This window comes from Atractosteus spatula, chromosome 3 (assembly GCF_055471065.1).
Source record: "Atractosteus spatula isolate fAtrSpa1 chromosome 3, fAtrSpa1.hap1, whole genome shotgun sequence".
NCBI classification, from domain to species: Eukaryota; Metazoa; Chordata; class Actinopteri; order Semionotiformes; family Lepisosteidae; genus Atractosteus; species Atractosteus spatula.
Window position 1 is genome coordinate 62,714,387 of NC_142708.1, and position 21,239 is coordinate 62,735,625.

General features: G+C 43.5%; 1 protein-coding gene across 1 annotated transcript; it reads left to right on the forward strand.

The window, feature by feature from the left end:
• Window positions 1–430: 430 nt before the first annotated feature.
• Window positions 431–20,974, forward strand: LOC148838153 (SMAD family member 4). The gene is made up of 12 exons (XM_088910597.1): window positions 431–610; window positions 5,656–6,133; window positions 9,045–9,219; window positions 9,949–9,978; window positions 10,792–11,004; window positions 11,707–11,826; window positions 12,697–12,804; window positions 13,472–13,522; window positions 15,271–15,454; window positions 16,044–16,212; window positions 16,756–16,894; window positions 17,618–20,974. The coding sequence occupies exons 2-12, from the start codon at window positions 5,894–5,896 to the stop codon at window positions 17,827–17,829; spliced, it is 1,641 nt and encodes a 546-aa protein (XP_088766723.1). The 5' UTR covers window positions 431–610; window positions 5,656–5,893; the 3' UTR covers window positions 17,830–20,974.
• Window positions 20,975–21,239: the final 265 nt, after the last annotated feature.

The window sequence follows — 21,239 nt, forward strand, 5'->3', positions numbered from 1 at the left end:
CCTAGTGTTAAAATTTTTGTAGTTATAAAATTACATTCACTCATCTGATTAAATCTGAATAAAAGATTCACATTTAATAAAAGGGGAATGTCAGCACTCTAATGTGATGCAAGAATGTTGCTTATCATGCAGGATCTACTTCTGACAATTATCCTTATCTGCTGTTTTTATTTTTATATATTTTTACATCACGCAGGTACGTGAAACGTCGCGAAGTAAGAAGCACGCATAACAAGCAGTGCCCACTCATGTTGTGTGTGTGTTTGCACATTGTCCATAGCTCGCTCCAAGAAAGGGAGCGACTGTTACGCGCCATGGCCCGGGTATCGGCGTGAAGTCACATCTCCTTTCTGCTGGGTCCTGACTGGGCGCAGATGGTGCCAAACAGCGCTGGAACTGCGCACACACGCCAGGCCGCTCCCCGCCGCCCAGTGCGCAGGCGCCGTGCGCCATGTTGATACAGCAGCACCAGCGGCGGAGGCGGTCGGATGGAGGCTCCGTGTGAAAGGGGTGGATTTGTTTTTTTATTTTGTTGCTCGTAGTCCCGTTCAAAGGCGCACGACGATTCCTAAACCCCCGGTGATACCGGATCCCGTTTCCCCTTGGAGAGGTGAGGGACTGGGCCGGAGCGGCCCGCAGACCGGCGGGGAAGAGGAGTGGGGGGGTGGTGGATGAAAGGAGAGCAGGGCGCTCCGCCGGCGGGGAAAGTAAAAGTTTTGTTTTGTTCTCGGCACTGGCGGGCCGGGACGAGAGGGAGACGGGTTTGGAGGCACAACAGCGTCCGCGGAGGGGCCGCCGTGTGCCGGCTGCGTTGCGCGGCCCTCGCTGCTGTGCGCCGAGGCGGCTCGGGGGTGTTTTCGGGGTAGCGGGGTCGGGCTGTGGCGAGGCGCTGCTTCTGCCCGCTGGGGCGACGGGGTGTCGCACCGAATAGCGTCCGGCTGCGCACGGCCGCCTGCGGGAAACGGGACTCGCTGTCAGGGTGTTGGAGAGCTGGGGTTGAGCTTCGGGAGTGTGTTGTTTTTTGGGGGATTGGAGAGGGTGGCGTCTTGGTCTGTTTGACTCAACGCACCTCTCCGTCGGTAAGATCCCTCCACACACTTGCGCTCTTCTCTGCAGCTGCGCTCCTGAAAAGCGGACGTCCCGGTTTCGGATGTGTGCACGGTGTCGAGGAGATGCCCCACACCCCTTCACCCCCGCTCGCGTTTCCCGAGTTTAAGGGGTTGTATTTTCCCTGCGAGCCGGTTTAAATGGGGGAAGTAATGTGCATTCTCGTAGCTGCTGCTTCTCTGGGTACAGCTTTTCCCACGCACGGTGTGCTGCCCTGACGTGCGGGATCAGACCGTTTCCAAGAGTTCGAGGTCGAGAAGCTTGTTCCTGTACTGCTGTCGGTTAAAAATCAATCATCTCTAATTATTTAATCACTAGTTGAATTGCGCGTTCGGTGCAGTTTAGGGAAAGGTGCCCAGTTAATGCAGGGTCTGCTCGAGAGTGGCATCTTTATAGACGTACCTCTGTTGTGCTTCCAAATCGTGTAGTGGACTACCGGCCGTCGGTAAAGTTTGACGTGCTGTACAATTCAGGATGTTTCGTAGCGGCACGCGTGTCCCAGAATAACCTAGAGCGAGTGACTGGCCCTGCTGGGGTCAGCCAACCCTTGGACTCCGAGTCCCAGCGCATTTTGTGTTAACCCTTGGGTGACAAACGAGGTGTCGTAGCCTTGGTTCAAATCCTTTGTAAGAGACAAGAAGACATTTCAGCCCTCTCCCCAGAGTTGCTTTGAAGCCTGTCTAGCGACCTGAAGGGTTGCTTCACTGAGCTCATTTACAAATTCAGCACACTTTCCAAGCCTCAAGTGGGACGAAGTGGTGAGCCTTGGAGAGGCCTCCTTGGGGCAGGCAAGTCCTGCTTGCTTCCTCGTGCCCTGTTGTTAGGAATGAACGTTATGACTCCTGTTTTGTAGCATTACGAGCCCTTTCACGTTTTACAAGCCAGTGACTTATGCATATAAGCCAGCAGGCGCTGAATATTTCATGCCACTTCGTTTGCCTTCATTTAACATTGCCTGCATTTAACACTCTTCAGCTGTAAGGGTGAATCGTATCTTTTTTTAAGTAGTAGTAGTAGTAGTTCATTCTTGTCAGTTTTCTGTAATTTACTGGCCAACACTTTACATCATAAAGGAAGTGTTATAATGTGTCACCCAATGTTCCCATGATGTTTTTGTTTTTTAATAACTTGCTGTCCGGTGGCTTTTGTATGACGTACATCCTTCTGTTTTGTTAAACCTTCAGTATTTCTCCTCAGAGCAGGATTTGTTGAACGTCTGCAGTCCCTGCCTGTACATATCTGCCCACACTGCTTGTTTATATGCCTTACTGAAAGGTCTTGGGTAGAAATTGTGGGACGGGTGTGTAAATCTTTTTTTCTAGGGCAGATTTGGGAAGAATCTGCGTGCTGGAAACTGGAGTTTTGATCTTTGTGCATCCATGCAGTGGGCAGGGTCTTTGTGGCATGATTTGTCAGCACCGGGTTAACTCAGTCTTCTGGTTACTACCTGGAATTTCTGTTTTTATTATCATTGATTTAATTGTTGTGTATAATGTTTTTTTTATTTATGGTTTTACAGTTTTTAGATCTTATTTTGTACTTGCTATCAAGGCATGGTTTCAGCATTTTCCTTAGTCATCGCTGTGGCTACATTCATTCTGTTACTGATCCTTGGTAATGAATGACAACTTTTTAGAGTAGAATTTTTTCTATGAGTTTTGTGGTAAAGAATATTGTGCTGCAGACGTGTTAACCAATGTGACTGATGGAAAATGTACAGTCCTTCTATTTTTTATGGTCAAAAACGTAATTATGTAGTTCAATTAAATAGGACAATACAGTGGTACTTGGAGCCTATTGAAATATCGTACAAGGCAAAGTTACAGTTCTAGCAGATGAACAGTAAGATGTGGAAAAAAACTGTGATCCTGGCTTATGAAACAGTCTTTTTGGTCTTTTGTAGCACTGCGCATGTGCATGTGCTGAGCATAGGAGCTCTGACCTGACTCTTCGTGTGTCAGAGTTCTGTTTGGGTCTTGTAGTGAAGAGAATTACTTTAATTTTGCTTCAGTGTAGCTGTGTTTTTTATTTTGTCAAACTGTGGCATTAAGCAATATCCTTCTGCCACGTGTTTCTGTTTACCAGCGTCTCTGTGTGTGAACGAGCGAGGATGAGGCGGCCTGTGCTAAGCACAGTGATTCATCCTTGATTCAGTGACTTCCTCTGTGTATTAATACCCAGTTGGGTTTTTCACCTCCAGTAGTAGAGGGCATTAATAACTGTCGATTCTCGGTCAATGCAGTCACTGTGACCTCAAGCACAAGGCGAGTAATTTGTGAATTACTCAGATCCACTTATGTTTTGCTTTTATCCAGAGTGACGTAGATATATGCACTACGTATCACAGCTGGGATTGTTCTGGAACAGTAAGTGTGAAGTACTGAAGTACCTTGATCTGGGGGTACACCAGTAGTTTCTCACCTGGGGTTTGAAAGCACAGCCTTGCAGTTATGAGTCCAGAGCCCTACCTGTTGAGCCACACTGCTGCACTTGTTTGAGCTGGGCCATGCGTCTGGGTTCTTCTCACAGCAGTCTGCTGGTGGTGCAGCTCAGATCTGAACCCCTGAAGCCCGGTCTCGAAGTCATGGTGTGGATCAGTCCTTGGAGTATTTTGTGTTCAGGCCCCCGACTTGACATTTTATTCATCTTTGAAAATGGTACTTTACCATATATACTTTATATTTGTGTTTTATATGGATTCCAGCATTGCTAGGGGATAAACCTATTAATTCTGGTGTCCCATGCAGTGTAAGTTATTATACACTGCTCTGTACTGCTGAAATCTGTATAAGCACCATGAAGCTCTTTGGCCTTTCCTTAAGGCCCGTACCAGTAATGTTTTGACTATTTAGCAAAACCTGACATTTTTATCGTTTTTTTTTAATGTGTATGAATATATTAACTTAACCAAAGACCTTTGCTGTACAAATGCTTGTCTGTTAATGCTTGTTTTTTGCTAATGCAGAATTCATCCTCTTTGTCTTTATTTCTTGGTATTTGATCTTGCAGTAGAGTCCCCTGAAAGGTTCTGTTTTCTGAAAGCCAAGCCAGCAGCCCTTTTGAGCTATTCAGGGTTGCAGATCAACTCCATGCTCCTGTGCGGTCGCCTGTGAAGTTGTCGCTTGACTACTCCATGGGCTTCCAGGAAATTCAGAAAAGAGCGCTATTGTTTGTGTGTTTGCCAAGAAATGTAAAAAAAAAGTTTTGAGGACTGATAGACCAGGCATGGCTTGAATTTGTTTTCTTCATGAAAGGCACAAAGGGAATGATCATCTTAAGCACTTGGCTAGCAGCTTCAAGAAATATCATCAGTACTCTCAATATTGTAACATTGTGACTATATTGCTATTAGAGAAAAAAGTCTGTAACGTAAAACAATGAATTGTGCCAAACTTTTTTCTTTTCATCATTTTTCAAATGTGCACTAAGAAAAGCAGGGCCCCCAGTACACGCAAAGGACTCCTTCCTAAACAGCTGAAAGTGCTGTAAATCTGAGTTAAGCAAGAACCTTAGAAATCTTAGGGTCTAGCTGAAACCATCTTAATCAATGTAAAAATATCAGCTTAGACTTAGACTGCTTACATTCAGGCTTTACTCAGTAACAGATTTGCCAGCCTTTCTTTTGTTCTGCATCGTTTTATGTAATTTCTTCTAGGATGTTATTGCAGTTGTAGCTATTTTTGTCGACATCTAGATATCTTTACTGTATAAGAATTGAAATACATAACCAAAGCACTTATTAGAAGCAAATTGGGAAAACTAAAACTTTAGTAATCACACATTAATATTTGTTTCTTCCTACGTATAAAGAGGTGTTTGGGTCTGATTAGCTACAGAATCAGCACATTTGTACAGCCTGGCAAGAATGGAAGAAGGTTGCGGATGAAAGGGAACCATTGAGCCCATCTAGCCAGTTGATTGGAGGGTCTCATCCAGCTGTTTCTTGAAAGGAGCCTGGGAGTCGGCTTCAGCAGCATGGCGGGAGGCTCTGATTCAGATTCCTGCCACCCTTGTTCCACAAACCATGGCCTGACTTTGAAGATTGCTGAGCACCTGTCTTTCTACAGGTGCTGGTCAAACTATTCCTATAGTTCTGCTGTAGGGGACACGTCTTTGGCCTCAGTAACTCTCAAAGAGACAGCTTTTCCCTATATTTCTTCCTGAAGGTTGAATTTTGAAACAGTGATGGGGGTACGGCTTGGACACTATCAGGCTGCGGTGGTCTTGAGATCCGTAGACGTAGTACCAAATTACTGATCAATTTTTATTTCCCGCTTCAGCTTTTAGCAATTCTTCGGACAAAACTGATATATCTTCACTTGTCCTTTTGTTTTGGGAAGGGACTTTGTAATATCATAATGTGATTATGGCATTATGGCAGTTTTCCAAAATTAGGCTGAAGGGTGTTTAAAAACTATTTTTTTCAGTTGATATGACAAAACGGGGTTCTGAAGAGGCATTTTTGTTGCTTCGTGTTGCAGAACTGTTTAAGGTCAAAAACGCCCCCTTCCTTTGCTAATTCCATGATTTTTTTCCCTTCTTTTCCAGGAGGCTTCGGAACAGCACGGCTTGCTCTACCGAGTCGGGAACGACGTGTTTCTTTTAGAAAAGAAGCCTTCCCCTGTGACCTGTTGCCTGTGGTGTGCGGGAGGGTATAGGGCGTGTGCCTCCGTGCACTGGGCACTCAGGCTGTCGAGCCTTCCCTCCCCCGGCCCCCCGGCCTCCTCCGTGACTGGGAGGAGATTTGGAGTTTGTGTTGCGGAGCAGGGAGCAGCGGAGCGCAAGGATGTCCATCACCAACACGCCGACGAGCAACGACGCCTGCCTGAGCATCGTGCACAGCCTGATGTGCCACCGGCAGGGCGGGGAGAGCGAGACCTTCGCCAAGCGCGCCATCGAGAGCCTGGTCAAGAAGCTGAAGGAGAAGAAGGACGAGCTGGACTCCCTCATCACCGCCATCACCACCAACGGGGCTCACCCCAGCAAGTGTGTGACCATCCAGAGGACGCTGGACGGCCGGCTGCAGGTACGAGGGTGTTGAGTTTGCAGTAGGGTAAGGAAAAGGTGGTGTGCGAATGTGGAGCTGTGGACTGCGGTGCAGCAGTGTTGGTGAATAATGGGAGGATCATTGCACTAGTTTAGGCATATGGTAACCAAAAACCCTGTATGTCATCACCTGGTGTAAGGTTTTAAGCTGATTTTGTAAAACACTGCTTCCTTTACAATATTCATTGTCAAGGAATCGGACTGTAAAGGATCAGGCTTTAAATCCTGTGTCACCAATGTCGGCCTATTGATAACATACCCTTATGTTGTTGCCTAGTTACACATTCAATTTATGTAACTACAAAAAATCTCATCATGTAGAAGTGACTTAAAACTGTGATGTCATAGACGGCTTTTGAGTTGCTTGATATTCCGAGCACATTTCTTCCTTTTGCTTTTTTTGGTGATAAGGGTAACACCAAGGCCCACATCTAGCAAAAGCAGTCAGGGGTGTGAAGTGTAGAGAGAAACCGAGAGCCTCATCAGATAAGTAGATGTTACCGATTTATACTTTGCATGTCAGCAGTGTGAGGTTGACTCAGTATTACACCTTATAGCCATCATAATATTACATTAAGGTCTAGTGGCTTAAAATAAAAATTAAGTACTGGCTTTGCTAAAAATGGAAGTCATTTTCAAGCCTGCAAGTAATGCGATTTCCACACCTGTTTGGGCAGTGTGCTGGATTGAGAACTTTTTATAAACTTGATTGTGGCAGTAAGGACTTTTCCACTGAATGTTTGAGTACTGCACATGACAATGAAACCAAAATTCTCCTACTTGTACCCTGGCATGTGCACTTTTCTGGTCCTCTCTTGAGTTGGTACACATCCTTCTGTGGTTTCAGCCTGGTCCTCAGCTTTGTTTTGCTTGTGAGGGTGACTGTTCCTAAAAAGAGCCTGAGCTTCTGAGGAGCCCATTCAGAACTCAGTGAAGGGGGTGCAAGAGTCCTTATTCACATCAAGGGCGCTCCACAGAGCACCTGCTTTCTTCTTGGCACCCTTCTTGTCAGTTGTGTTTGAGGCATTTTTGTGTTCTGAACCCATTTTAACTTGGAAAATGTGGTTTGTATGGCTCACAACAGTTGATGCAAAAGTAATACTACGGACTTGCTCAAAGTGAACGTCATCCACTAGGCATCAAGTCATAAATAAGCCTGCAGTGTTCAAGCGATGTTAACTATTATTATTTAGCTTATGTGTACTGTACTGTTAAGTCTTAAGTCAGATTTTGTAAACGTCTGCCTTTTAGTAGCATTGTATGACTTTAACGTATGGTATTGTAGGTGCATTATTATTTTGCATTGTTCTGTAAATTGTAATAGCCTTGCTCCTCTGTTTAGTCTGACTTATTAATTGTTTTCAAAAAGTGAAGGTTAACGAGGAATTTTTAGATTATGCCTTATTTTTGGCTTTTTTTGACGCAAAAAATATTACGCTTTTTTCACTTCATGTCCACATTGTAAGGACAATGAAAAATAAAACCTTTTTTTAAAGTCTCAGATTCTAAGCTGGAAGTAATATTTTATCAGTCAGGAGGCATGAAAACGCCACTCAGGTTAACAGATTAACTTCGGATTGTGGAAAAAAAATAACTTTCATTCTCATTTCGTTATTCCCTTTGTATGGGCTTGTCTTCCTAATGTGCATGGGGTTCGCTCCCACTATCAAGGCATCCTGGGTTCGAATCTGGGTAGGAGGATTTGAAGTGTCACATGCCCGCCATGCAGCGGTGACCTCATTGTGGCCGGGCCTTGTGTCCTCGCAGGGTGAACAAGAGCAAGGAGGCACGTGGGTGACCGGGGCTTGGTGTTGGGGGTTTTAGAGCGAGTTTAGGGTTTGCTGCTTCCAGTTCGATAAAAACTATCCGCTGTTTAAGAAGTAGAGATAAGTACAGAAGTAGGCACTGGACAAAGGTGGACTCCTCGCCAAAGTTTTTTCCAATATTTGGGAGATTATAGCTAATTTTATGTAAAGACATACAGCAGAGATGATACAGACCAATAATATCTCCAAATGTGGCATATGTACATTTAGAAACATTTAGAGATCAAGAGGACCTAAATTTTAAAAGGTTAGTAATTATATGTAATGGTGTTCACGGTGCATGTCTGATCTGCTGCAGGATTTGAATTTTGGCATGAGATGGAGAGTCACACATTTCAAGCTGTTCCTGCAAATTTGTCATATGCTGTGTGGGAAGATCCAGTACAATTATTGCACAATTGTTTACGTACTTTTGCTGAGAGGACCAGAACTCTAAAATCACCTCCCCTCCAGAGTCACTTGCATTTGGATGGTGACTTGCTGAAATTTGCGTAAGCAGAAGGATGATGGGAAGGCAAGTGTATTGGCTAAATTCAGCGTTTGTCTCGCATAATACAGTCAGTGGGGATGTTTCTGAACAAAAGTAAAAAAAATGTTACATTTACTTACGTACCATAACAATCCCAGTGTCATATTTAACACGAGCTGGCGTAATTAAGTTTGGAGATGGACTACTTTATGTGAAACGGAAGACTTATTTGCAAGGAAAGAGACCTTGCCATCTTGTCATCATCCAGACTAGCCAAAGTAAAAAATTAAGAAATTGATTCAGAGCGTTTTGTGTTCTTTTTTATATTAAGAACATTTGGACTAGTTGTAGAGACTAGGGAGGGATATAATAATACTTGTCAGTTTTGAGTTTTTATGCAAGAATGTAAGTGAGGTTACCAGAAAGAGGAGGCCATTCAGCCCATCTGGCTTTTCTAGATCTTGCAAGAAGCCAGTTGGCTTCAGCCACATGGCTGGGTAGCTTCTTTCACCCTCCCTCCCTCAGACCTTGCTGTGATAATTACATTTACTTTTGGCTTTGTTTCTAAGCACTGTGTCTGTCCTCTACGCTTGTAGGTGGCAGGACGCAAAGGGTTCCCCCATGTTATTTACGCTCGTCTCTGGAGGTGGCCGGACCTTCACAAGAATGAACTGAAACATGTGAAATACTGCCAGTTTGCCTTCGACCTCAAGTGCGACAGCGTCTGTGTGAACCCTTACCACTACGAGCGGGTCGTCTCGCCGGGAATAGGTAAGACGTCTTATTGTGTGACCAAAGTGGAGGTCACTGGTGTGTTAGTTTGGTTAGTGTGTCGGCTCTCTCATTTGTGAAGCCTGGACTTCTGAGACTTGAAAACGTAGAACTACTTCTTCCTTGCTTGGAGCTCTGTAGGATAGTTGTTTCTAGGAGAGACAGAAAACCAGACAACCTGCTAGAACATCTGTAGCTTCAAATGGCACTGGCTGCTGTCTGTCCGTTGTGTGGCTGAAGGGATGATGTGCAGAGGAGACAGTGCACACTAACGGGTACACTGGAGAAGCTTAATTTGGAACTTCACTTCCTTTGAAGGGAATTGCAGGAATTCATCATGGTTTGAAATGTTGCGTATTATTTGGAGTCTTGTTGATTTCATTATGATGAGAAAGTCAGACTCGGGGCTTTCTGTTCTGGAATCTTGCTTCTAAGATTCACAAGATGATCAAAGACCATTTAAGGAAATAACAGTCTAATATTAAAATGCAAATGGTGATGGGCCAGTATTAGAAGAATGGGAGAAGGGGGGAGTACAAAAGGACAAGTTTTCATTCTGCAGTCCAGCAAAGTCCATTCAATACATGAAAATTGAACAAGAATCTTATATATTTAAGTGCCTGCCAGAGCAACTGAGCGTAGCATGGCGAGAGTGCCAGGAACCAGACTATTCTAGCTGCTCTACCCCATCAGAAACCTTTATAAATCATTTTCTGTTTCTATCCACAGACCTGTCGGGATTGACGTTAACAAGCTCTGGTAAGTTTGCATTTCTGATTTTTTTTTATATTAAACTTCCTTATTTGTGAATCCATGGGCTTCAAAATTATTCCCAAAGGGAGCTGATATCCTTGTTCACGTTGGGTTCAGTTGTGGTTTCAGTTAGTATTTGTATTTTTCCCACACAGTATACATATGCACAGTATGTGACTTGTTGCCTTGGATATTTGTGTCTTGTTATTTTGAATCTGAAAATAGGTGCTAATTACAGTTTAGCAAATGTGTTGTATGCTCAGAAGCATGTTACTTTCCCAACATTCTCGGCCGTGTGCCATTCTTGGACTTGTCTTTCAACTTGCATTTATATTTAAATTTGAATTGCCTTGGAAAACACAAAGTGCAAGTGTATCAGTTATCTTTGCAGGAAAAGAGGAGAGGACGCTCATATCATTAAATTAGAATACATTTTTGTTCCAAATTATAACTTGGTACAAAGCTGGCTCTCCTCAAGAGCTAATGTACACTGCTGGTTGTTTCTTTCATTTTCAATAAGTTATAGGTGTTGGATTTTAAGACTTCACAAGAGATCCTTGTCTAGCACATGCCGGTAGCTCATTCCAGTTTTGTAGCAAACTCTTCTCCTAGAACTCAAAGTTTTGTTAGCCAGATATTGAAGAGTTTGTCTGATTTCAGCTGTCCTGCTCAGGAAAGAGTTATGCTTGCTATAGTTGTAAATAGTAGATCTGTTTCTCTCCTCACCTTGATGATGTCTGAATTCTTGTCATTGGCCTGATGCAGCAGAAGGCGTGGCTAACGTGCTGTGACTCCTTTTTCATTCCCGGCCCGTCTCAGCTCCCCCAGGGCTGATGGTGAAAGACGAGTTCCACGACTATGTGGACCAGCAGTCTCTGCCGAGTGTGGAGGGGCCCTCTATTCAGACCATCCAGCACCCCCCAAGCAGCCGGTCAGCCAATGAGACCTACAGCACGCCGGCCATGCTGCCCCCCTCCGACTCCAGCAGCTCCAGCGCCTCCACCTTCCCCAGCATCGCTGTTGGGCCCGCAAGTAAGTCAGACTCCCCTGCCACTCGGAGCTTCAACTTAGGCCTCTTTCACGTCAAGCCAAACATAGAAAACCAAGAACAAGACTTCATGAAAAGATTGGCAGGCCTTTAAAAAGCCCAGTTAGGGTTGTACTCTACCTCAGGAAGGTCACGGGGAGGAAATGCGTATTGCAGGGTTCACAGCATCTATTTAGGATGTTGCATGTTGCAAACAGCATCTAAGATAAAGGAATCCGTTGGTATTTTTGTTGTTATGGAATCAAGATTACACTGGTTGAAGGCATTGCAGGGGGAACATTCCTGGTCCAGTGAAAGTCAGTCTCAGTGGTTTTCTGATGAGGTGTAGTACTGAGGGTGTAGCAACGCTTTGGAGTATCATCTGTCATGTCAACATATCAATTAGTCCTACAGCAAAACAATGGTAGTTTATATATTTTAGTAAAGAATCAGTAGATTGATAGTTATATTTGGGCATGCAAGGAATCTAGGAAAAAAGAGACCATGTGAAATCTCTTTCATTAATGCATGCTGGAAACTCCTCATTCAGTAATGTGTATTTAGTGTCAATAGGAATCTTCTCTGGGACAGAAGTTTCACAATTTCACATTAGACTGGAGAATCCCCCAGGCAAGAGTCAATGGGTCTTGGGAGGCAGTGCTTTGCTCCTATCTTTATTATTGGAATGTGCCTGTTTGTGTTGTCAGGCCAGTCCAGTAGCATGCTGCCAGGGAGTCACAGTGATGGTCTTCTCCAGATTGCTTCAGGCACCCCGCAGGGATCACAGCAGAACGGATTTCCTCCACAGCCTGCTACTTACCACCACAGTAAGCACTGAAGCCAAGCACATTTGACTTATGGGAATACTGATCTCTGGGCAGAGCAGTAGGTTGGGAGCTGGTGGATGTGTGTGTTATCTTAATGAGGGATTATTAGTGCTCTGTGAGGATGAGTGGTACATCCATGAAATGACAGGTTGCCCTTGTAGTTTATCTTGCCCTTGCAAACATTTAAGTGCCAGTGATTGACTTTGTCTGCGTCACATAGCCTTTGAGAAGGCTATGCTTCATCACATGAGCTTTAATTGCCAGTTAACCTTCTTAAATGTCACAGCTCAATGTAGCTGTCTTTAAGGTTGTCTTTAATTGTGTTCTGATTTAATTGTTTCCCTTTTGGAAGAGTGGTATATTGCAGAATCCTCAAAATGCCTCTGTTTTTTATCATGCTGGATTATTGGTTAACGTTTTGAGCGACTTGAATCTGAACTGCTAAATTCAGTGAAGAACCAGCATAGATATTATGCTCTATAAAAGCGAGCTAAAATCCAATTCCTGCTTATAGTTTCTTATAGGATTGCTGTTTTTCTTTGTTTTCTAGCACTGGTTGTTCTATGTTAGTGAATGTGCTTACAGCCTTCTTGTGTATTATTTGGAATACTGTAGCACCTCAAAAGGGAAAATAGGATGGTTCTATGAAGGTGGAGTAAAACAAAATATGACTGAAATTAAGAGCTTGAAGTAGAGTTCACAAAATAGGGAGCCTTATTTTTTTGCAGCAAGCTGTTGTTGTAGTTGTTTACTGGGGAAGAAGTGGCCACCTTGCTTGGCAGACCTTTGGAGAGCCTTGACGTGAACAGAGCAGAAGCAAAGCACCTTTTGAACTTTTCTGTGTGCCGTAATGATAACTGTCCTCTGTAGACACGACTTCAACTTGGACAAGAAACAGTACCTATACACCCAGCATGCCACACCATCAGAACGGACACCTGCAGCACCACCCCCCCATCACCCATCCCGGCCATTACTGTAAGTAGCCACAGGCAGAGAAGGCCTCCAGGCCTGGGTCTGAGAAGTGTCTCTGCTCAGCACTCGAGGTGCAGAGATGAAATCTTTTTGTCTCTTGGAAGTCTTACGTTTACAGATAAATGGTACAATGGGGACCTAAGCAGGCAAAGTTCTGTTATAGTTGCCCTTTGAATCTCAATAATGAGCATTTAGTTTTCGTACTTGAGTCGTGATCACAGGCATCCTAAGCAACCAGGCATTTTCATTCCTTTTTCTTCTTAATCCAGTATCATCATCAGTCATTGTGATTAACACTTGCTGTTAGTTAAAAAGTGGGCTTCAACATCTGAATACAAAAAAGGTTCACAAAACCACGTAGCAGAACGTCTTGTTGCTGAATATGAGTGTGCAGTTGTTTGACTTTTCAGTTGTTTCCCCCGAATGCTAACGCAAGTTTACATGGATAATTGTCTTGGGATTTTCATTGAAAGTTGCCCTGCTGTCACGATCGGATGAATCCCTAAAGGCATTTATTCTCCAAAACATATTGTATTCCATTGCTTATACCTCTTTTACGGCAGGCTAAAATTTGGACCTTTAATTTGAAGTGATGCTGACTTGATCTTGGTTTGATGTCTCATCACTAAATTATACATGGGGCCTCTTTCTTTCTTTCTCTCTGTCCTAGGGCAAGTGCACAATGAGATTGCATTCCAGCCGCCAATTTCAAACCACCCAGGTTAGTACCTCTGCCTTTGCTGGGGCTTTTTGGTATTATTGCTTAGAAATCAAGAGGTTCTAAATCTCTGCACGTCTGCATTTGATCAAGAAGTGGAACTGATTATTTACCTATATAGAGGCAGAGCATTGTCATAATGAAAGGCTCTCGCAGGTGAAAGCTCTAAAAGTGGAAAGAACGGCTTGCTGGAGGGGGCTTCTTTAGTGAACATGCCAGTTAAGAGAGGAATAGGATTTGCCCGGAGACCGCTATTTCCAAGCTTTGAATCCATGCTGGAAGATGAAGTATGCAAAATGATTTTTTAATTAACATATGATATCCTTGGTATTGCGGTTAGATTCTTTTTTTTTGTTTGTTTTGACTGAAATAGTTTTAGGGAGACTTCTACAGACCATGATGGCCTTGGCTTACTGTTGGAAAGCAATATTACTGATAGTGCTACAAGGTTTTCATCATGGATTTCTTTATTGACTAAGTGAAGTGATTTACATTTCAACCCAGTATAACCTTGAGCCAGAAGGACCTTTTAGAATAATTACTTGCATCAAATGTCTATTGGCTGTTCACACCATGTCATGATATTATTCTAATTAAGCAGAGGTGAAGTTGTGAACAGTACATACCAGTATGTTCTCAGTAGTCTTCCACACAGTGATAGGCCACAGTGAACACCAAGAAAAGTCTGCTTATTTGAAATGCCCTATTTTGCAGAGCATATTAGAATTTTCTCTCACTTGGAAAAGCTTGGAAGTTTTTTTGTCAGTTCTGGAAGGAACACGACAGGTGGTGGGGAAAATAGTGAGATTTAAAACATTACTGTAAAAGTTGTAAATATGCATGTACTTTGCATGTTGCATGTGTATATTTTGCATTCTGGCAGACTTGGCTATGTGTCAAGGATGGTGTGCTCAGAAGCAGGGGTGCTCGAATTGAATTTATTAAATTGAGTCTGAGGTTTCAAAGAAAAGATGAGAGATGCACAGATAATTGACTCACCTGATGCAGGTGTGTACAGGTAACTCCCGGGACAGAGTTTTTCAGGGATGAGAATGCCCTGCCCTAGAAACACTAGTTTACCTATTGCTTTAAAAAAAGACCACTTTTCTATTCACAATTTAATAAATGGATAAGAGCTTCACATTGATCACTTTGTACATACAAATAAGAACAGTGGTTTTGATAGCACTATATATAGCCAACATTTTAATGAATGCAAAGTTGGTTTTCAGTGTTATTTCGCTGAAGGGTGCTTTTAACGTGTTTCGTAATTAACCTAATAAATATACAGCAATCCTTTGTAAATGGTCAGATAAAAATACATGCAAATACTCAAATCAAGCTTTTATTTATCGTTTGCCTTCATTCATATACTTTGGTTTTAATTGTGTGAAGTTGTTCAGCACATCTCAGTTAGCCTTTCGTGTCATTGCAGGCTTAATGTCAACAGTGCTGAAGATGTTTTTACTTAAACAGCGTTTATGAAAGAAATAATGGTTAATATTTCACAGTGTATCATTATGTAAGTATGTGACAGCTGGTAAAGAGCAGCTTTACCTAACTAACTATCTTACGTTAGTGTTAGATTGGTTACAAAACTTAAATTAAGATGATGGAATTGTACCAGAATATTCAGTGATAGCAGTTGCCAGCTTTGGCAAGCCACCATAAAGTTTAAATTGTGTTTACTCTGGGTTTCAGTGCGGATGTCTTTATTTATGTGCTGTCTGCTGTCTGGTTGTGGTTGACAGCGCCGGAGTACTGGTGCTCCATTGCCTACTTTGAGATGGACGTCCAGGTGGGAGAGACCTTCAAGGTGCCTTCGAACTGCCCCATTGTGACTGTGGATGGCTATGTGGACCCCTCCGGTGGGGATCGCTTCTGCTTGGGGCAGCTGTCCAATGTGCACAGGACAGAGGCCATTGAGAGAGCCAGGTATGGATAAGGTGTTGGTGGGGGGGATGCCACCCCTGCCCTTGGCCACAGAACCTCCTGCTCAGCACTGAGGCAGCAAAGATGGCAAACGAGAGGGGGCTATTTGAGCTCGTTGGACTCATTTGGTTTCTACTGTTTGGTTCAGTTAAGGGTCTTGCCAGCTTGTTGCAGACCCCTGCAACCCTTTGAATGAAGAACTGCCTCCTGTTCCCAGTTTGCACTTCATTGTAGTGTCCTCTTGTCTTTTAGTTTGTGTTTCACTATTGAAACCTTTGTTGTTGATTTTGAAGAAATCCAAAGTTTGCTTTTGCCAGTGCCTTACAGGATTTTTAATACTTGCATCAAGCATTTGGAATAGGGCACCAAAACTGAGATTGGTGAATGTTTTTCTGTCTGCCTCTCCCAGTATAGTCATGCAAGAACATGGGTGACTGATCTAGGCTTTTAAACCTGAGGGGGTTATTACAGCAAATCTATGCTCCTGTGGAAGTAAGCATCGAGAAGATGCTCCCTTAGCTGTGAAGCTGTATCGTGGGGCATGTAGTAGCGCACGTGTCTGAGCAAGAACTATTCCTCTCCTCTGGCACAGGCTGCACATTGGGAAGGGGGTCCAGCTGGAGTGCAAGGGGGAAGGGGATGTGTGGGTGCGCTGCCTGAGCGACCACGCCGTCTTCGTGCAGAGTTACTATCTGGACCGGGAGGCTGGACGGGCTCCGGGGGATGCCGTGCACAAGATCTACCCCAGCGCCTACATCAAGGTGGGAAGAGAGTGGTCCACCTGTCAGGGCATAAGGGTTTAATGCTGATGAAGTGTTACAACAGATTAACATCATTTTTACGGTTATTACACGATTGTTTCATTCCCTTAGTTTTCGACGCTTTTCCTAATGAGAAAATGGAAACTGGGAGAAGCAGTATGAGTCCCATAACAGCAGAGCATGACCCATGTTATAACTGATACATGGAACCGAGTGTTAAGTCCATACAAAAAAGAAAGCACATACAGATCAGTGCAGAATACATCTTCGTTGACAGTAACGGAGTTTAGATCACTATTGAAAAAGGGTAAGATTATGGGTGTGTATTTTCTTTTTGAACGCTGTTGAGGAAGACTAGCTGCATTCAAAGGTGGCCACTTTTCTGCCCTTTTTAAAGCACCCCAGCCGTGCTGTCTTCTCATTGCTGTCAGCTCAGGATTGGACAGTCTTACAGTCGTTGAACGTTATGAACAGAGTGGCTGAAAAGCTCTTTTTATCGTTTTTGTCGTGGCTGCCCTCTCCCGGCCCCGGATTCCGCTGCAGGTGTTTGACTTGCGCCAGTGCCACCGGCAGATGCAGCAGCAGGCCGCCACGGCTCAGGCTGCGGCAGCAGCGCAGGCGGCCGCGGTGGCGGGGAACATCCCCGGGCCGGGCTCCGTGGGAGGCATCGCGCCGGCCATCAGTAAGTCTTCTCTTGAGCATCTGTTTCCTGTAAAAGCCAGAATGAGGAGGGGCTGTGTCTCCTGCAGTGCTTGTGCTGATGCATGTTTCACAGTCTTAACACACTCGGAACTCTTGAGTTCTTTTTCAAGGAAGTTCTGAACCTGCCTCTTTTTGGGGTGTAATATTGACATTGAGTATGTCTGTTATCTAGTTTTTAGTTAACAGTGAATATAGTATTGATTGTGGATGTTGTCTGGGCCCACTCCACTTGATTTCTAGAATTTCACTTCAGGAGGAGGAAAAATTACAACTTTTTGGGGGCATGTTAGGTCAGTCTGAGAGAGTCTTCGTATGAACATCTAAAATGTGCCACCTCACACAGTATAGTGTGTATGTACACACTATAGAAAGAGTATTTCCACAGTACAAAGAGTATGTACACTTTCCCCATACTCTGGTGTCTTTGTGGTATCCTTCTCTCAGGACATCTGCTGGTACACCCACATCACTTCTGTCAGCAGCTTGATTTTCCTGAAATGCCATCCATACAAGTCCTGACTGGATCCTGTCTTAGTCGGCTCTTCAGTTCTGAGGAGCTCAAATCCTCAAATTTAGCTCTGGCTAAATCCCGTTATTAGCTCTGGCTGGAACAGAACCTGCGTGTGCTTTGTGGAAGATGATTTTGTACTGGATTACTGATCAGCATCTTCCCCTCTTTCCCCTCCATTCCCACCGCCTGCAGGCCTGTCTGCTGCCGCCGGAATCGGCGTCGATGACCTCCGGCGGCTGTGTATCCTCCGGATGAGCTTTGTCAAGGGTTGGGGCCCAGACTACCCTCGGCAGAGCATCAAGGAGACCCCGTGCTGGATCGAGATCCACCTGCACCGCGCCCTGCAGCTGCTGGACGAGGTCTTGCACACCATGCCCATTGCGGACCCCCAGCCCCTGGACTGAGGCCACTCCCTGCACCCTTGGAACTAGGAGGCTCCCCCCCTCGTGTGAAAACACTTCTCTTGTTTCCGTAGAGGACTCGGTGACATTCTACACCCTTCTTCCCATGGCTCGGTATATTCTTTAAAAAGCTGCTCCCTGAAGCTGTAGCACCTGAAACGGTATTCTTTAGTTCGCAGCACCTACATTTCCTGTTCTAGCATGGCTTATTGAACTGGGCCCCCGTGATATAGTTTGTCCCTCTTTTCTTCCTCCAGTGCAGTCTGAAGCGCAGGGGCTTGTGCTGTGCAAACGCTCCCCAGTCTGCAAGTCATGAGCGTGAGAGGAGGAGAATCTGCAGCTGAGCAGGAGAGTTGCAGCAGAGGCCTTTCAGTCAGACCAGTGGTTTTATTTTATTTTTGTAGAAAAGGGGCAGGGGAACATAAAAAAATCAAGTTTATTTTTCCATGTGGCATTTCTGAAGATTTTTTTTTATTTGACTCAGAATAACTGCTATTTTAGCACTTTATTTTTTTTCTCCTGTTTTCCATTAGAGTAGTTTCAGCTATATTTCTATAAAAAGAAAGGTTGTGCTAGTGTACCTTTTAAGCTGTGGGCCTCCCAGGTTTGTTTAGCCGTAGTAAAGCTATGCACATGATCTGTTCCGCAGATTCACTTTGTGCACGCAGACACCTGTGTGCGCATGCACACAAGCACCTAAAGAGTAGAAAGTAGCAATGGTAGTCATTGTTCTCCAGCACAAAGCATAAATGTTCACTTTCAACACTAAAGACGCATATATTTTTTGGCTTCTCTTTTGTTAGTATTCTTTGATTATATCCTCAGGCTAAGTTCAGTGGTAATTTTCAGTGCTGCATCTCCTAGATCAAAAGTGCAGATTGCAGATCAGCTTCCCATCCAAACAATGGATATATATATATATAATTCGTAGTAGTTGCACAGTAGCTCTGCATCTTACAGTGCATGCACTTGTTGGGGTTAAGATGTGAGGAGACAGTGTTATTCGTTACTGTGCTATACCAGAGCCTTTCTGTAAGGACAGGATGCCAGACGGATGAGTCCTCAAAGAAAAAGATCTCGGAACAGTTTGTGACTAGGCCCACATTGCGCATTTTTTTTTTGCATGGTCAACGACTCGTCGCTTTGCTTGCTGTTTTTGTGGCGAGGCCTGTGGAATCCCAAAGCCGTGCTTTAAATCTCACAGGCCTGCCTGCCGCTTTGATCTCCTCTGGGTCAAAGAGAAGCACCAGAGGACGCGGTGTTTAATTATCGTGAAACATGATGAAATTCTCACTCCACCAAGCTGATGTTAAAAAGTAGGCGCAGTTGAAGCAGGTTTAAGAATGAATACCCCCTGACCCATATACATAGTAAGTTAGGCTTTGTGCTAGTATAGAAATCCTTTTTTTCTATTGTTTTGCTTGTTTGAGTCTTTTTCCTTTAGCTGACAATGTTGAAGTGTGTGATGCTCCTCTTGTAATAAAGTCCCAACGTGACATATTTCTTCCCCTCCTAAGTCAAACTTTTAAAATGTAAATAGTTTTCTGAATTTGAAAAAAAAAACGGGAAGTACAATATGGGGTTGTTGTTTATAAACATCTATGTAAACTGGGTGTCACCAGTACAGGAACATCTGGAAATGTCATTGACAAGGCCCCTAAGGAAGAAAAGGCCTGAGCAGTTGATGTAATGTATATGAAAACTGACAGACCTCTTCAGATGAAAATGAAAAAGCCCCCTTCAAAGCTGTACATACTTTAGGAATTCTGCCACAATGTTATTAGTGTCACTAAAAGATGATTCATGTATATCATTTTTTTAACCTAAACTTAAGTGATTGTTTTTACTGCAGAGCTTTCACATAAAAGGCAAACACAATCTAAGACATTCATTCACACATCTTCAGTCTCCTGTTGTATATTTATGCTGTTTATAGTCGCTTATCTCATGCACGTCTTATTTTGAACTTATTCATGTTTAGTCTTTCTCTGTGTGAAGGGTCACTGTTATGGTCACAATCCTTTTACCCTCGTGCCCTAATGGTCTTTCACTTGGCTTTTTTCTGGCATAAAGTTTCCTTTTGAAACAAAAATGTTCTAACCCATTTTCCTGTGTACATAACACTCTTCTCCTGTCGCTGTGGTTTCGTGCCCATTTCTAGGCCTAGTTGACCGTTTTTCCATGTGAACAAAGGTTTTTGACCTGCAGCTCCGGCTGTCTTACCACTTTTTTATGGTTTCCTTTAAAATGCAGTCAAAATCTGAATTGCGGTAGGAAGAGATTAGGATAAGCAGTTGAAAGAACGGGGTGAGCAGATACTGGCTTGGTCCAGATTTGCATGTGGCTCTGGTCTCAGTCCAGATTCTGAAAGATTGCTGCGGTCTTCTGACGGGGGGGGTCCCTGCAAGGTTACAAACATGTTTTTGCGTCAGCGGCACTGTGTATGATTATCTTTTCTTCGATTTTAAAGATGCCTTTACAAATCTGAAAGCCAGTGTATATTTTCCCAATTGATCAGTTTTGGGAGAGGTGCTGTAAGGAAAAGGGACATGCGACTAGTGTGTCCATGCTCATGTTCCTGGTCTATTAAATATTTAAAATGTCCCCACAAGAGAACACCTCAGTCCCTGATCAGAAAACTCTCCACTGAAAAAGATTAGTGTCCTGTGATTGTAGTTTTAAAATATCCACTACAGTAACTCAGGACAGCAGAGTAGGAATTTGTTTTACATTTTTCTTTAACATTTAAAGTTATTTCTGAGTAGAATGCCATTGAAGACAACATTGATTTGAAGTCAGAGTTTAAGTAAATGCACATTTGGTTACATACAGAACACTTTTTAAGCCTGGTGTTTTCAGTTATGTATTAATCATTTGGAGTGCTATTAGAATAGGACAGGAAAAGTAACTTGTTCTTGAGTTCTTTTGGCAAGGCACAATATAACTACAGTATATTTATATACTCCTGATTTCTTTATCAAATGCTTTTGGAGTTATGTTAGGAAGTAACTGGATGTTGGCACTTAGTTTTTTTAAATTGTATTTCTTATACAAAAACATAACAGTGAAACTTTTGAAAACCAGAATAATTCCGTTTAGAATGTCAACTTTTCCCCATTTTCTTTTTATTAAAGATTAATTTAAGCAATGATCTATGTATGTGGTTCTTCATTGTTTTTGTCCTCCAATAAAAGCTTGCCATTTCCTAGTGTTTGAAAACTTGGCAATTAATAACTTTCAGGTATAAATTAACTCTGGAGTGCTACAGCATATCCTCAGAGGAAGAATGTTCATAATTTCTTTCCCAGTTGGAATTCCAGGGAGTATGGTGGGGCGTTTCATCAAGGTCCTGAAGACTTACGTAAATATGCAGACACATCAGTGCAGCTTGATGACTGTCCCAAAATGTTTAG

Coding starts and splice junctions, on each gene's coding strand:
- LOC148838153 (XM_088910597.1), top strand. CDS start 5,894: ATGTCCATCACCAACACGCCGACGAGCAACGACGCCTGCCTGAGCATC. Junction 15,455..16,043: donor GAGGCCATTGAGAGAGCCAG/GTATGGATAAGG, acceptor CCTCTGGCACAG/GCTGCACATTGGGAAGGGGG. Junction 16,213..16,755: donor ACCCCAGCGCCTACATCAAG/GTGGGAAGAGAG, acceptor ATTCCGCTGCAG/GTGTTTGACTTGCGCCAGTG.